General features: G+C 46.5%; 1 protein-coding gene across 7 annotated transcripts in view; it reads right to left on the bottom strand.

Moving 5' to 3' along the window:
- Window positions 1–12,317, bottom strand: part of PRDM2 (PR/SET domain 2) — a 119,297-nt gene that overhangs the window by 35,173 nt on the left and 71,807 nt on the right. For all 7 annotated transcript variants that reach the window (XM_057305488.1, XM_048221962.2, XM_026519800.4 and 4 more), the window contains 2 exons: window positions 10,191–10,301; window positions 46–4,426 (listed from right to left, as the gene is read on the bottom strand). In XM_057305488.1, coding sequence (XP_057161471.1) covers window positions 46–4,426; window positions 10,191–10,301 — 4,492 coding nt within the window. The remainder of the gene's footprint in view (window positions 1–45; window positions 4,427–10,190; window positions 10,302–12,317) is intronic.

Below are 12,317 nucleotides of genomic sequence, written 5' to 3'. Positions count from 1 at the left end.
GCTCGTCAGCTCGGACTTCCTCTGGCCCTGGAAGACTCGGCTTACCTGAAGTCCTTCAGCTCCTGCTTGCCACCGCTGTCCTCCCTCCTGTTGTCCCCCGGGTCGGCAGAGGCTGCCAGCTGGAGGCTTCGGGTGACCGGTCCCCCACTCCGTTCTCTAGATTTTACATTGAACCGGTCTGTTCTTTTCTTACTGGCCAAAGCAGATTTGCTCTGCAAGACAGCTTTGCTCTTCTGGACCCGCACGTGCAGGCCCCGGGACGTCTTGCTCGCGAGCTGAGCAGAATGGTTCTTGGCCACAGCTTTGGGCTTTTTCCCCTCAACATGAGTTATTTTGGCCATTCTGATCGGGCTTGAGTTCCTTAAGGAGGAGCTTGGCTTTTTGGACTTGACCGAAGCTGCAAATTTGACATTCTGCTTGGACCTGAAGGACGAGGAGGGCAGCGGGACCGGTGCGGGGCCCGAGCTGCGCGCTCTGGTCTTGCCCAGAGGGGCCTGCACGCTTTGCATCTTAATCTCTGCGTCCGCCGTCCGGCGGCGGTGGCTGCTGCTGCTCTTGTCACTACTTGCAGGTGAGGAGTGCCCGCCTTTCTTGGATGAGTGGGAAGCTTTTTTTTTGGAGGGAGAGAGTGGTTTTTTGGGACAGCTGAAGGCGGCATGTTTGTTCAGGCTGCCAATGTACGTGAACTCCCTGTTACAGTACGGGCAGATGTGCGAGGACGACTCGCAGGCCGTTTTGAAGTCGGCCTTCTGCTTCGCAGATTTGTTTTTCTGAAGGATTGCTTTCTGGACAAGCTGGTTTTTTTTCTTCAACGCGTTTAGTTTGAGCTTGTTCGAGGACATTTTGCTGAGCTCGACACTAAAGTTCAGTCTTTTGGGCTGTCCCATTCGTCTGAAGGCGTTCTTCCCGGAGTTATCTAGAACCACCACACCGTTTTTGGGCTGTACAGTCTGTTTCAAGGGGACTGGGTTTTTCTTAGGGGTATACCTCTTCTTGTCACTGGCAGAAGCACACGCCAGGATGTGTTTGTGTAACTCCGGCATGTTGTCGACACCTTTCCCGCACTTGGTGCAGCGAATGGCAGTGGTGAACGTCTGTGGAATATTGTGTGTAGTGAAATTTGTGGCCGTCACGCCGATGCCCATGGGGTTTCGGTGATGGTACTGAAATGGGGGCGGTTTAAAGCTCGGGTAATGCTGATTGAGGCCCAGTCGGACATCTGGGTCTTTCGTTTTTATGCCAGAAGCCATTATTTTTATGGTTGTGTAAAGCTCTTCGGAGGAATCATTCAGCTCTTCTTCTTCTTTCGACGTTTCTAAAGGATCGTCTGGCAAACTTTGCATATGCTCTCTATGGGCCTTGCTGGGATCGGTGAAGTTCTGGGGCCTCAGGGTGCCACTTTCAAACTCATGGTGGGTGCACACCTTGTCTGGGTGGAGATCTCGCTGGTGCTGCTGCAAATTGCACAAAAAAGCAAATTCCTTTTTACAAACTGAACACACAAAGATATTCCCAACTCCATGAAGCAAAAAGCGATGTTCTGACAGATCAGTTTTAGCCTTAAAGAGCTGCACACAAAATTCACATTTGAAGGGCCATTCTTCAGCATGGACAGATAAATGTTTGGTTAGATCTTTAATGGAAAGAAAAGGTGATTCACAGACATTGCAGACAAAGTTTTTGTTGAATGTTTCCTGAACAATCTCCTGTTCAACTGCTGACTGGGGTTCTTCCCTGGGTTTCAGATCGTCATTCTCTAGTTCCTCCTGCTTGAAAGTTATCATGGGGAGAGAAACTTCCAGATTATCCCCAGAGGAAACAACAGATGATACTGCTGAGAGCGGTGGCGGCGAGGGGGAAGAGGAGGAAGAAGAAGAGGAGAAGGAAGAAGAGGAAGAAGACGAGGAAGACGACGAGGAAAGGGTCGGGGGTCCGGGCGAAGCAGCAGACGTGAGTGGCTCCACGGAAGGGATGGGAGATGGTGACGGAGACACTGTAGGAGAGAGAATGGGAAGTGGGGACTGCACGGTGGCATTCGAGAGCGGAGAGGGACATGGACGGGGAGATGCCTCGGAAGAGGGGACCGGAAGAGGGACAGTAGGAAGGAGTGGCGGCGGTGACGTGGCAACAGTCAACACGGGAGGACACGCTGGGGGGGAAGAGGGGTGTGTTGGGATCAAGAGAGGAGGCAGTTGCCCAGAAGAAAGGGAAGAGGTCTGTAGGGCAGGCGAGGAAGGAGAGACAGTGGGTGGGGACTCAACCACAGGGGCCGATAAACTGGAGTCCGGGCCAAGGCCAGCATCTGGCTGGGGGTCCAGGGACTGACAAGGACTCGGGCTCCGGGTCACATCCGCAGCACTCTCTACAGGTAAATCGAGGCCGTTGTACTCATTGAGAAGAACCTTCTGCAGCATGCAGGTGGTGGGTTTCTTCTTCTTTACGGCACTGCAGGCTGGCTGCACCAAATGGTTTTCTTTGACCTCCTTGCCTTCGGAGTCACTGCAAGGCTTCTTATGCACACTGAGATCTAATACAGATTCCCACTGGACCAGAGTCTTGCCTGTGCCCTCAGCCTTCTGTTTGACGCCGCTGGATAAATCCAGGGGCTGCTGGTTGCACACATTGCTAAAGGTAGAACTGGCTGCCCACTCCTTAGATACTTTATATTCGTCAAAGCATGGCGGGCTCACAGCTTCTCTCTCCTCTCTCCCAGATAGACTCCACGCGGGTGAGTTGCTATGACTTTCTAATTTGGGCTTTTTGGAACCCAGAACTCCATCAGGCCATGCTGCTTTGCCGTCGCTTTGCTTTCCAAAGTCTCGAAGGGCAGGACTGTGTTGTGGGGAACTGGGAGGAGAACTGGTCCGCCGCTTAAACCTACTCGAGGTCACGGGGAGCATCGATGCGGGAGCGGACACACAAACGGGCCCTAACTTCGGTATTTCGCTCGCTGAAATGCCTGCAGGAGGAGGCAGCTTGTCCTGGGTCTGAAGAAGTTGTTTGAGTTTCGATGACAAGTACACACTTTTCTCTTTGTGGAAAGACACTGCCTCCGACGTGGCTATACTGAGAGGCAGTAAGGAGCACGAGGGCACCGAGGGGTCGGCCTCTGTCTCGGCTTTGATTTTAGGTAGCACGGGAGGACTCGCGGTTCTCCGTTTCTTGGACTCGCTGTTTGTGCCGCTGGAAGGCTCTTTAGGAAGATCATCTGCTATAGAGGCCTGTGTGGTCTTTACATTTTGGGTGATCTCCACCGTAACAGGAGTAAGCAGACAATTTATCCCATACAAGTCTGCAGAGCTGGACTCCATCTCGATGACATCACAGTTACTCGTGCTGCTGCTGGTCTGAATTTTGCCATCAATATAGAACTTTAGGTTTTCAGAGATATTGCTGGAGATATCCATGATGTACACATCATCTGCCTCCCCGTCCTCCTCCGGCTCTGTGCTGGGCACGTAGACGCTCTGGGCCGGCGGGGCCTGCTCTGCGGGCGGGTGCGGCTCCTCCAGGAGGCCCCCTTTCCGCCGCACGCCCTTGGGAATCAGATGGCGCTCGTGCACCCTGCGCTGGTGCCGTCTCATGTTAGTGTGCGTTCCAAAAACCTTCTTACAGTATTTGCACGGATGAAGCTCTTTAACTTCCCCATTCTCTTCCACGACAGAAGAATTGACAGTTTCCAGGGGGGCTTTCTCTGAATGCGAGAGCAGAGCGTCCTGCCCAAGGCCAGAAGGAGGCAAGTCATCGTTCGCAGCAGCGCTGTCACCGGGTACTCTGCCATCAGCCGGGTCTTCGGGCGGCTGGAGCGCGAGGCTGGGCTTCCGCTTCAGCCCCGCCTCGTGGCGCCGCTCATGCCTCCTCCTGTTGATCTGCGTGCCAAACGCTTTCCCACAGTACTTGCACTTGAAAGCATGATTGACTGTGGATATGTGGATGTGCATGTGACGTTCGAGGCCCTGTTTGGTCGTGAACTTCCTCTCACAATGCTGACATGGAAACAGAAATGTCTCGAATATATCGCCGTTGGCCTCCTCTTTAGTTTTGGGAGTTCTGGTAACAGGTGGAACCTCTAGAGAGCCTACAAGCGTTTCTTTTGAAACATTTTTTGGTTCTTCCAATAAATCTTCTGGCTTCTCATCACATCGTATTTCTGGCTCTTTCACAGAACTCTCATTTGTCACGTCAGCTTCTTCCTCCCCCTCTTCCTCCAGCTCGTCATCTTCGTCCTCTTCCTCTTCCTCCTCCTCCTCCAAATCATTCACCTCACAGTTCGTGGCTTCTGGCTTCCCGTCTGGTTCTGTGTGGGGCTCACAGGCAGTGGGGGGGACTACTAGTTCCGGAAGCACATCCTGACTAACCGCCTCCTGAAGAACGGCTGTCTGCTCCACCACTGAGGCTGAAGGCTTCTCATCCTCTTCTTTGGGACCTAGAAAGCACAGGGAAACAGAAGCATGAGCATGAGGTCAAAAACGAGCGACTTTACTATCAATTCTTACTATTCAAGACATTTCTCTTATCACCGAAGATGTGTATGGGAGACTATGATCAGCAATAGAAAGCTCTACCTCCCCATTTATAAAGCTATACTAGATAGGAATCCATTCTGTTCATTTACTCAACAAATATTTAGAGTGCCTGCTACATACCAGGCCACACTCTGTGCGGTAAGGATACATACGTGAGCCGTGTGCCCACGTGGAGCTTCGAATCTCTTCTGTGTTCAGTCACACATATAAATACAATTTTGTTGACAGAAACTGTAGGACCTAGAACTGTGTTGGAGGTGCACCTGGGTGGCCCAGTCAGTTAAGCGTCTGCCTTAGGCTCAGGTCATGATCCCAGGGTCCTAGGTTCGAGCCCCACACTGGGCTCCCTGCTTGTCTCTCTCCCTCTGCCCCTCCCCATGCTTGTTCTCTCGCACGAGTACGAGTACTCTCTCTCTACTCTCAAACAAATAAAACCTAAAAAAAGAAAAGAAAAGAAACCTGTGTTGGATATCGACAGATAAGTGGATTCAAAACTGGATTCAGATCCAGCATCCAGTGATACTGGATATCAAGAGTCTTGCCAAGACTTCTAATTCCTCATGATTCCAAACTGAAACTAGAAAACTGTTAATCACATTACCAGGTTAGTTCTTCGTAGGCTATCTTGAATAGAATGATTCTCTCCCTCCTTCCTGACCAAAACTATGTATTTAGAAACTAGGACATTTTCCAAGCCTAATCAAATTATTAAGAACTCAGGAGCTGTGGAGAAAAAGGAACCCTTACGCACTGTTGCTGGGAATGCAAACTGGTACAGCCACTGTGGAAGACAGTACGGAGATTCCTCAAAAAAATAAAAAATAGAACTACCCTAAGATCCAGCAATCGCAATACTGGGTATTTAGCCCCCAAAAATAAAAAAACACCAATTCAAAAGGATACATGCACCCCTATGTTTACTGCAGCATTATTAAAAACAGCCGAACCATGAAAGCAGCCCAAGTGTCCATCCATAGTTGAATGGATAAAGAATATGTGGTATATACACAGACACAGACACACACACGCGTGCAGACACACACACACACAAGAATATTATTAAGCCATAATAAAGAATGAAATCCTGCCATTTTCAACAACATGGATGGAGCTAGAGTATAATGCTAAGCAAAGTCAGTCAGAGAAAGACAAATACTGTATGACCTCACGCAAGTGTGGAATTGAAGAAACAAAACAAATGAGCAAAGGGGAAAAAAGAGAGAAAAAGACAAACCAAGAAACAGATTCTTAACTACAGAGAACTGGTAGTTACCAGAGGTGAGGTTGGGGGGGGGGGGGGATGGGTGAAACAGATGCTGAGGATTAAGAGCACATTTATCATCACACAGAACTACTGAATCACTATACACTGTACACCTGAAACCAATGTAACACTATATTAACTACACCGGAATTAAAATAAAAGCTTAAGAAAAAGAAAAAAGAACTCAGGAGCACCTGAAGAAGGAAATAAAGACCTGAAGTGACTTCTGAGTCTCTATACCCAGAAGAAACCCACCCAAGCCCAACCTGAGGTAGACAGCAGACAGGTGGTCAGGGAAGGACTCACCGGTAAGATGATAGTGGAGCAGAGGCCTAAAGAAAATGAGTCACACAAATATCTGGGAGAGGGAAGCCCACCAGACAGAGGAAACAGCAGACACAGAAGCTCTGAGTCAACAAGTTAGATGTGTTCAAAAAAAACAGCAAGAAGTCAGAAAGGCTGGGGTGGAGATGGACTGAAAAAAAGAAACTCTAGGTGGACAAAGATGGAGGCAGGGAGAGGTGATGGGAAGTGGTCAGACACTGGATATATTTTGAAGATAAAAGGCTGACAAGAGTGCTGACTGGCTGTAGTGTGTAGGAAGAGAGAGGGAGGGAGAGAGGGAGGAGTCAAGGAGGACTCCACAGCAACTGGAATAATCCTATTTACTGAAAGACTGAGGGAAAAGTAGGTCTGAGCCCCCCCCAAACCCCCACCCCCGTGAGTGTGTGTGTCGAGGGGGAACCAAGAGTTACTTTGGAGAGACAGACAAACAGAGACACACACACACACCCCCGAGTAAAGATATTAGCAAGTCATTTGTTTTACAGGACTCAATTTCAACAAACAGCTGAGCCCAGACTGTACAAGTCCTCAAACTGCAAGTGGTATTTGGAGCATGGGACTGCACGAGGCCACCTGGAGAATGAATGCAGACCGATGAGAGGCAGGAAGACAGTCCCCCAGATGACTCCAGCACTTACAGGTCAGAAGAATGGCAAGTGAGGTTATCTGGAGAGCCAAGAAGAGGAAAGAAAGTTTCAAAAGGAGAAAGATCAGCTGTGTCCGGAACTACGAATGGGTTGGCTAAAGGAGGACAGAGAGCTAAACAACCAATTTACCAAGGTGGAGGTGTGGGGGCGGTGGTGACAACAGTTTTAGCAGAGCAGTGGGGACAAATGCCTAATGGAGTTCCTAAGACAATGGACAGAGCAGGGAGACAGGGAGACTGTAGTGAAGCTAGAAAGGAAAGCAGATGTGGAGCAGTGGCTGGAAAGAATCACAGGGACAGCAAGGGACTCTAAGACAGGCACTGTCACAAGCCCATTTAATGACGACGGGGATGGTCCACCGCACTTTCTCCACAGTACCACCTGAGTCCCTGCTGACTCAGGCCCCTTTTAAGAAAATGAAACAAGCATTAAGAAAGGCTCCGTAAAGGAAGCAGAGCTACTCTAACTTCTGGCTCTTCATTCACTGAGCCAATATTTACTATATGCCAGTACTAGGTAAACGTGGCTGTCAAGATCCTTACTCTCACAGAGCTTCACTGTAACGGGAGCCACGTATGAGTAACAATACTGTCGTGAATTAATGGCCATGCTTTGGGGAAGTACGGGTTGAAGTACGGGTTGCTGCGGAAGCATGCGGGACAAACACCTAATAACGACTTCGTTAATCAGGGAAGGAAGGCTTCTCAGAGAAAGGACTGAGCAGGCTGAACCTGAAGGTCAAGGACAGAAAAGGAAAAGCAAGCAGGAGGAATCAAAACATGTAGCACCCTAGAAATTAGTCTGGACTCACCTGGGGGCAGTGGGGTTCCATTAAGGTATTTTAAAGCAGGAGAGTGCTGTTTGGGAGATCTGGCTGCAATGTGGCTTACAGGGTTGGGAGAAGGGACATTCCTGGAGGCAGGAGATGAATTCCAAGGCGGGGGGTATTAGAAGGGAGAGGATGGGGCCTACACTAAGAGACGGAAATGGAAAGAAGCAATGGACAAAGAGTGGCCAGACTGTCAAGATAAGAGACCTGTCAACAGACCTAGTGACCACCTGGATGTGGGAAGGAAGGGCTAAAAAGGCCAACCTTCCCAGCTCTGCAAACACCAGGTATTTGTGGCAAGCTCACCTGCTCAGTCCTAGCCCCCTGGTCATTCAGCTTTACTTTCACCTGTCTGTCCGCTACCTCTCTCCCAACAGACCAGCCTTCTCTCCCCGAAGACAAACTTCATTAATCCCAAGAGTTCACAGACTGGGACACTCGTCATTTGATGGTGGGAGGAGCTAACTCCCTTTCCAAATACATTTTCAACAAAGACCCAGCATCTTGCTAAAAAAGTCAACATGAGACAACAGAAAATGAAAATAACACCTCCAAGGCTTAGAAATTTTATTTTTTTTTAAAGATTTCTATTCATTTATTTGACAGAGACAGACAGGCAGCGAGAGAGAACACAAGCAGGGGGAGTGGGAGAGGAAGAAGCAGGCTTCCAGCGGAGGAGCCCAATGTGGGGCTTGATCCCGGAACGCCGGGATAATGCCCTCAGCCGAAGGCAGAGGCTTAACGACTGCGCCACCCAGGCGCCCCAGGCTTAGAGATTTTAGATCCCATTATTAGCCAAAATCTGTGGCTTTCTGTTACTGGAGGGAAAAAAAATTCTTTCCCTGTGATTGGTAAACAATCCCAGACTTAAAACTGTCCAAAGTAATATGGGGCAAAACACTCAGAGCTCCTTATTAAATTACTAGTAAGGCCCACAGCAACGTGTATCCACACACTCGATGAGGTCTGTTGAATTTTAAAAATAGAGGAAGGTTTGGGGAACACAAGGAAGAGTCTGGACTATTTGCTCAGTACACAGACCACTTGCTGAGGACAATGCAGAACATTCAGGAGAAGCTGACAACTAGCCTGTAAGGAACCAATCACACTTTGACCAGCTATTCCACAAACAGGTAAATATTAGATACTTTCCTTCATAGGACCTAATGTTATTTCAGGAATAAATAACTTGTCTTCAATTACTGAAGGGGAGAGAGGGCTGCTGGATTTTCTTTTTTAATTCTGCCACTAAAGGCACTGAGATTCTTTAAGTATTTGTGCTGCTGTTCAAACAAAAGTCTTAATTAGCAAAATCTGCTATCAGCATGCAGAACTTAGTTTTAAAAGGCTCTAGGAAATCAACCTGTCCGTTCTTGCTTCATAAAATGCTACAGGAAATTATAACCGTTTATGAATGTCATCACTGCAAACAGTGCTAATAAAGTGGTTTTATAAAAGGCATCCAAATACTCTGGTTTCTCTTCAGATCACATCAATCCTTCGCCCTTTTTAAAGGCATCAAAAATGTTTTGTTGGGTTTCTTTTTCTCTACAAATGTTTCTTGAAAGAGTCACAAGCCTATTATTTTGAAATTTGCCTGTCTGGGTCACTACAAACAATTCTTAGAAAGCTCCGGTCTCTGCATATATTTTGCCACATAACGAATTAAAACACACCTCCCTCATTTCTATTATCGACGGTCTCAATATAGTCGCTCAAGTGCAAGGAGCTCAGAGCAATCTGCCTTTCTGATGAACTTTCAATCCATGCCTCTCTCTGAATTCTCACATCACTGAGGGCCTAGAGTATCAATCCTTAGAAGGGATGATAAAGAAGAAAATTTGGTGGGGAGAAACAGGAAGAAATAAAATAGGAACTTAATTTCTAACAAAAAACAAGGGGCATGATCCAGGGGTCCTAGGATAGAGCCCTAAGGCAGGATCACTGCTCAGCGGGAGTCTGCTTCTCCCTCTGCCCCTCCCCCTGCTCCTGCTCCCTCTCTCTCTCTTTCTCTTTCAAATAAATAAAATCTTAAAAAAAAAAAACAATACTCTTCACGCTGCACACTTTTCATGCCGACATATAAAATCAAAGGTGTCTGATATTTCAAGTAAATGTTTAACTGAAGTGCAAAACATAACAATGCAAGTATATAAATCATAAGTGTACAGCTAGATAAAACGTTTACAGAGTAAATACACTGATGTACCCGCCCCACAGCTCAGTGATGGACTAGTGCCAGTGTCCCAGAAACCTTCTCAAGTCCCTGCCACTCTGACTTCTATCACCAGAGATTTGTTTTGATGGTTCTGAACTTTATAAATTATTTATAAATGTAATCATATAGTATGTTTCATTTCATTTAAACCAGAATAATTTCGTTTTTAACAAAGAAGGTCTTTAATACTAATTGGAAGGGGAGGTGGGATGTGGAAGGCTCAGTTCATCATATTAACAGGCAGCCTTTTGCTGTTAACCCTTTCCAGTTCTTGGATGAAGTCTCAGAAGGGCATCCCAAGGAGATTTACAGTAACTGGTGATACATACCCAAATCATACAAGTCCAACTTCCAAGCTTACCTTCCGCAGAATCTCTCATATTTGCAGAAGCAGAATCTGGCTCGCTTGTCTTCAGCTGTAGGTCTTCGGTTTTGTTTGCTTTGTTTTTACTTTCCTGGGATTTTTTCTTCCCTAAAACACAACATTGATTTATTTACTTACTGACTCACTCACTATTACCCTGAATTCTTGAAAAAGACAATTACTAATCCAATGACAGCAAACTGTAGATTTCGAGGCAATTATCATATCAGATTTCTAAAGAAAGGAACTGACGATGACTAAGAATACTTTTAAGTCATGTCAGAGAAAAAAAAAAAAGAAACCCATAAACCCTGTATTCTTGGGCATTAGTTCCCCTATCAAACTAACAGATCATCTATTCTCGAAAAGTTAATAATACTGACGTCAGAGGAAAATGAGAGAGATAACTAACACCTGAGTCTCAAGACCACACAAACAATAAGGACTGGCATAAGTCTGACTGTAAGCAGCACACTGGGAAAAAACAAGACGGTATAACTTGGGTCCCTTTTAGTTAAGACATGCTTATCCATACCTGTCAAAGCGAAACACCAGAAGCAGGTTGAATTGCAAAGGATGCATGTGTGCAGTGGCTCAAATATCAAATGCAGAGTAATTATGAATAATTCACTGTCAAGTCGGCATGAATTCTAAGGGTCCCCAGAGACCTGACTCCAGGTCCAGTACAATTCGGGATTTCATTAACAACTGGAAGAATGGAATTCAGGAAACACTAACTGCATTCCGACCGATACCACAGTTCAGAAGGTAAGATTAAAATGCAGTGCATGTCTGACAAGCTGGAACAATGAGCTCAGGTCACTGAACCAAGATATTCCACATGGATAAGTAATTCTCTAGGAAAGTACTAGTACTGAAGATTTGGAAGCTCGGTCTCTTTGGGATTTAAGCAGAGTTTGTGGCCCTCTTCTATTTTTTTAAATTCCAAGTTTCTTTTTCCTGGTAGCTCTAGTTTTTCAGTGTTCAGATTCAGAGCAGATTCCTCTTCATCCTCCCCCAAACACTTCTTCCTTCTCCTCCTGCAACACTCTCCCCACCAGGCCTCGCAGAGCTGTCCTTTCTCTTTCAGAACAAACCTGACACCTTTTTGTCTGAACTAGTAAGACGACAAACTGGAAACCACTCACTGCTCCTGGAAAACGGTATTCTCCGTAACAGAACATCATTACAGAGGAGCAAAATCAACTAAAATATAGACAATACATGAAAATGAGGTGAGAGACACAAACAACATTGAAAAGTTCATAATGGTTAAAAATGGAAACACCAATTATAATATGAAGCAAATACTAATCCTAAAAAAGCACCACCAGATTTTAACAAATAATTAAGAGATGAACAAGGGGGGAAAGCACAAAATACTCAATAATCAGCCATTTGTCAGTCTTCAGCAAATTCTAAAATACTATTTTAAACTCCTAATTTTTCAGTCCATGAAAAAAAAAAAAAGATGCTTTGATGCTTTCTGCCATGATGTAAGAGTTCACTCAAATAAATTCCTGATAACACCTCCATCCCTTATTTCCAAAGGCATCTAAAATGGAACTCAGGACCCAAGCAAGCACTTCAATGAAACCACATTCTGGTGGGAACAGAAGCCAAGAGCCTGCAGGTGGAAAGATTATAAACCAATCCCCTCCGTGAAGGGCAAGGACACGAAAACACTTTTTCACAGGAAGAAGTAACCTCCTCTTGAAATTCTTTCTCTCTTTGTCAACTGACGGGCATTAAACCTCAATCTGATGAGGACAAGGCTCTTGGGGAATCCAGCTGCGCTCCAGGACGTCTTCCAGCCAGTTTTCTTATCTTCACGGTGACAGATGCCCCTCCCTGCGTGTGATGCCCAGTCCCTATCCAATCACTGGTGGCAAACAATACAAGGAGAACTCATTACTGGCTACTAACACAGTTGCTCTAACGCTGCAGGTTCGTGCCTGCTGAGAACCATGTAGGACTCCGGGTGCTCTAGGACGCTTCATTCAAAAGTTATATTCAGAAGAGTTTTTCCCTGGATCACAAACACGAAAGTGTGGTAAGACATCATGTACCACCTCATGTAACCCAAATAGCCCAAGGAATAACCCTTCCTTACCTCTTACTTTC

The sequence above is a fragment of the Ursus arctos genome, unplaced genomic scaffold (assembly GCF_023065955.2).
Source record: "Ursus arctos isolate Adak ecotype North America unplaced genomic scaffold, UrsArc2.0 scaffold_32, whole genome shotgun sequence".
Classification (NCBI taxonomy): Eukaryota; Metazoa; Chordata; class Mammalia; order Carnivora; family Ursidae; genus Ursus; species Ursus arctos.
Note: the sequence above shows the minus strand (reverse complement) of the source record. Positions and strands in the feature narration are given on the sequence as shown.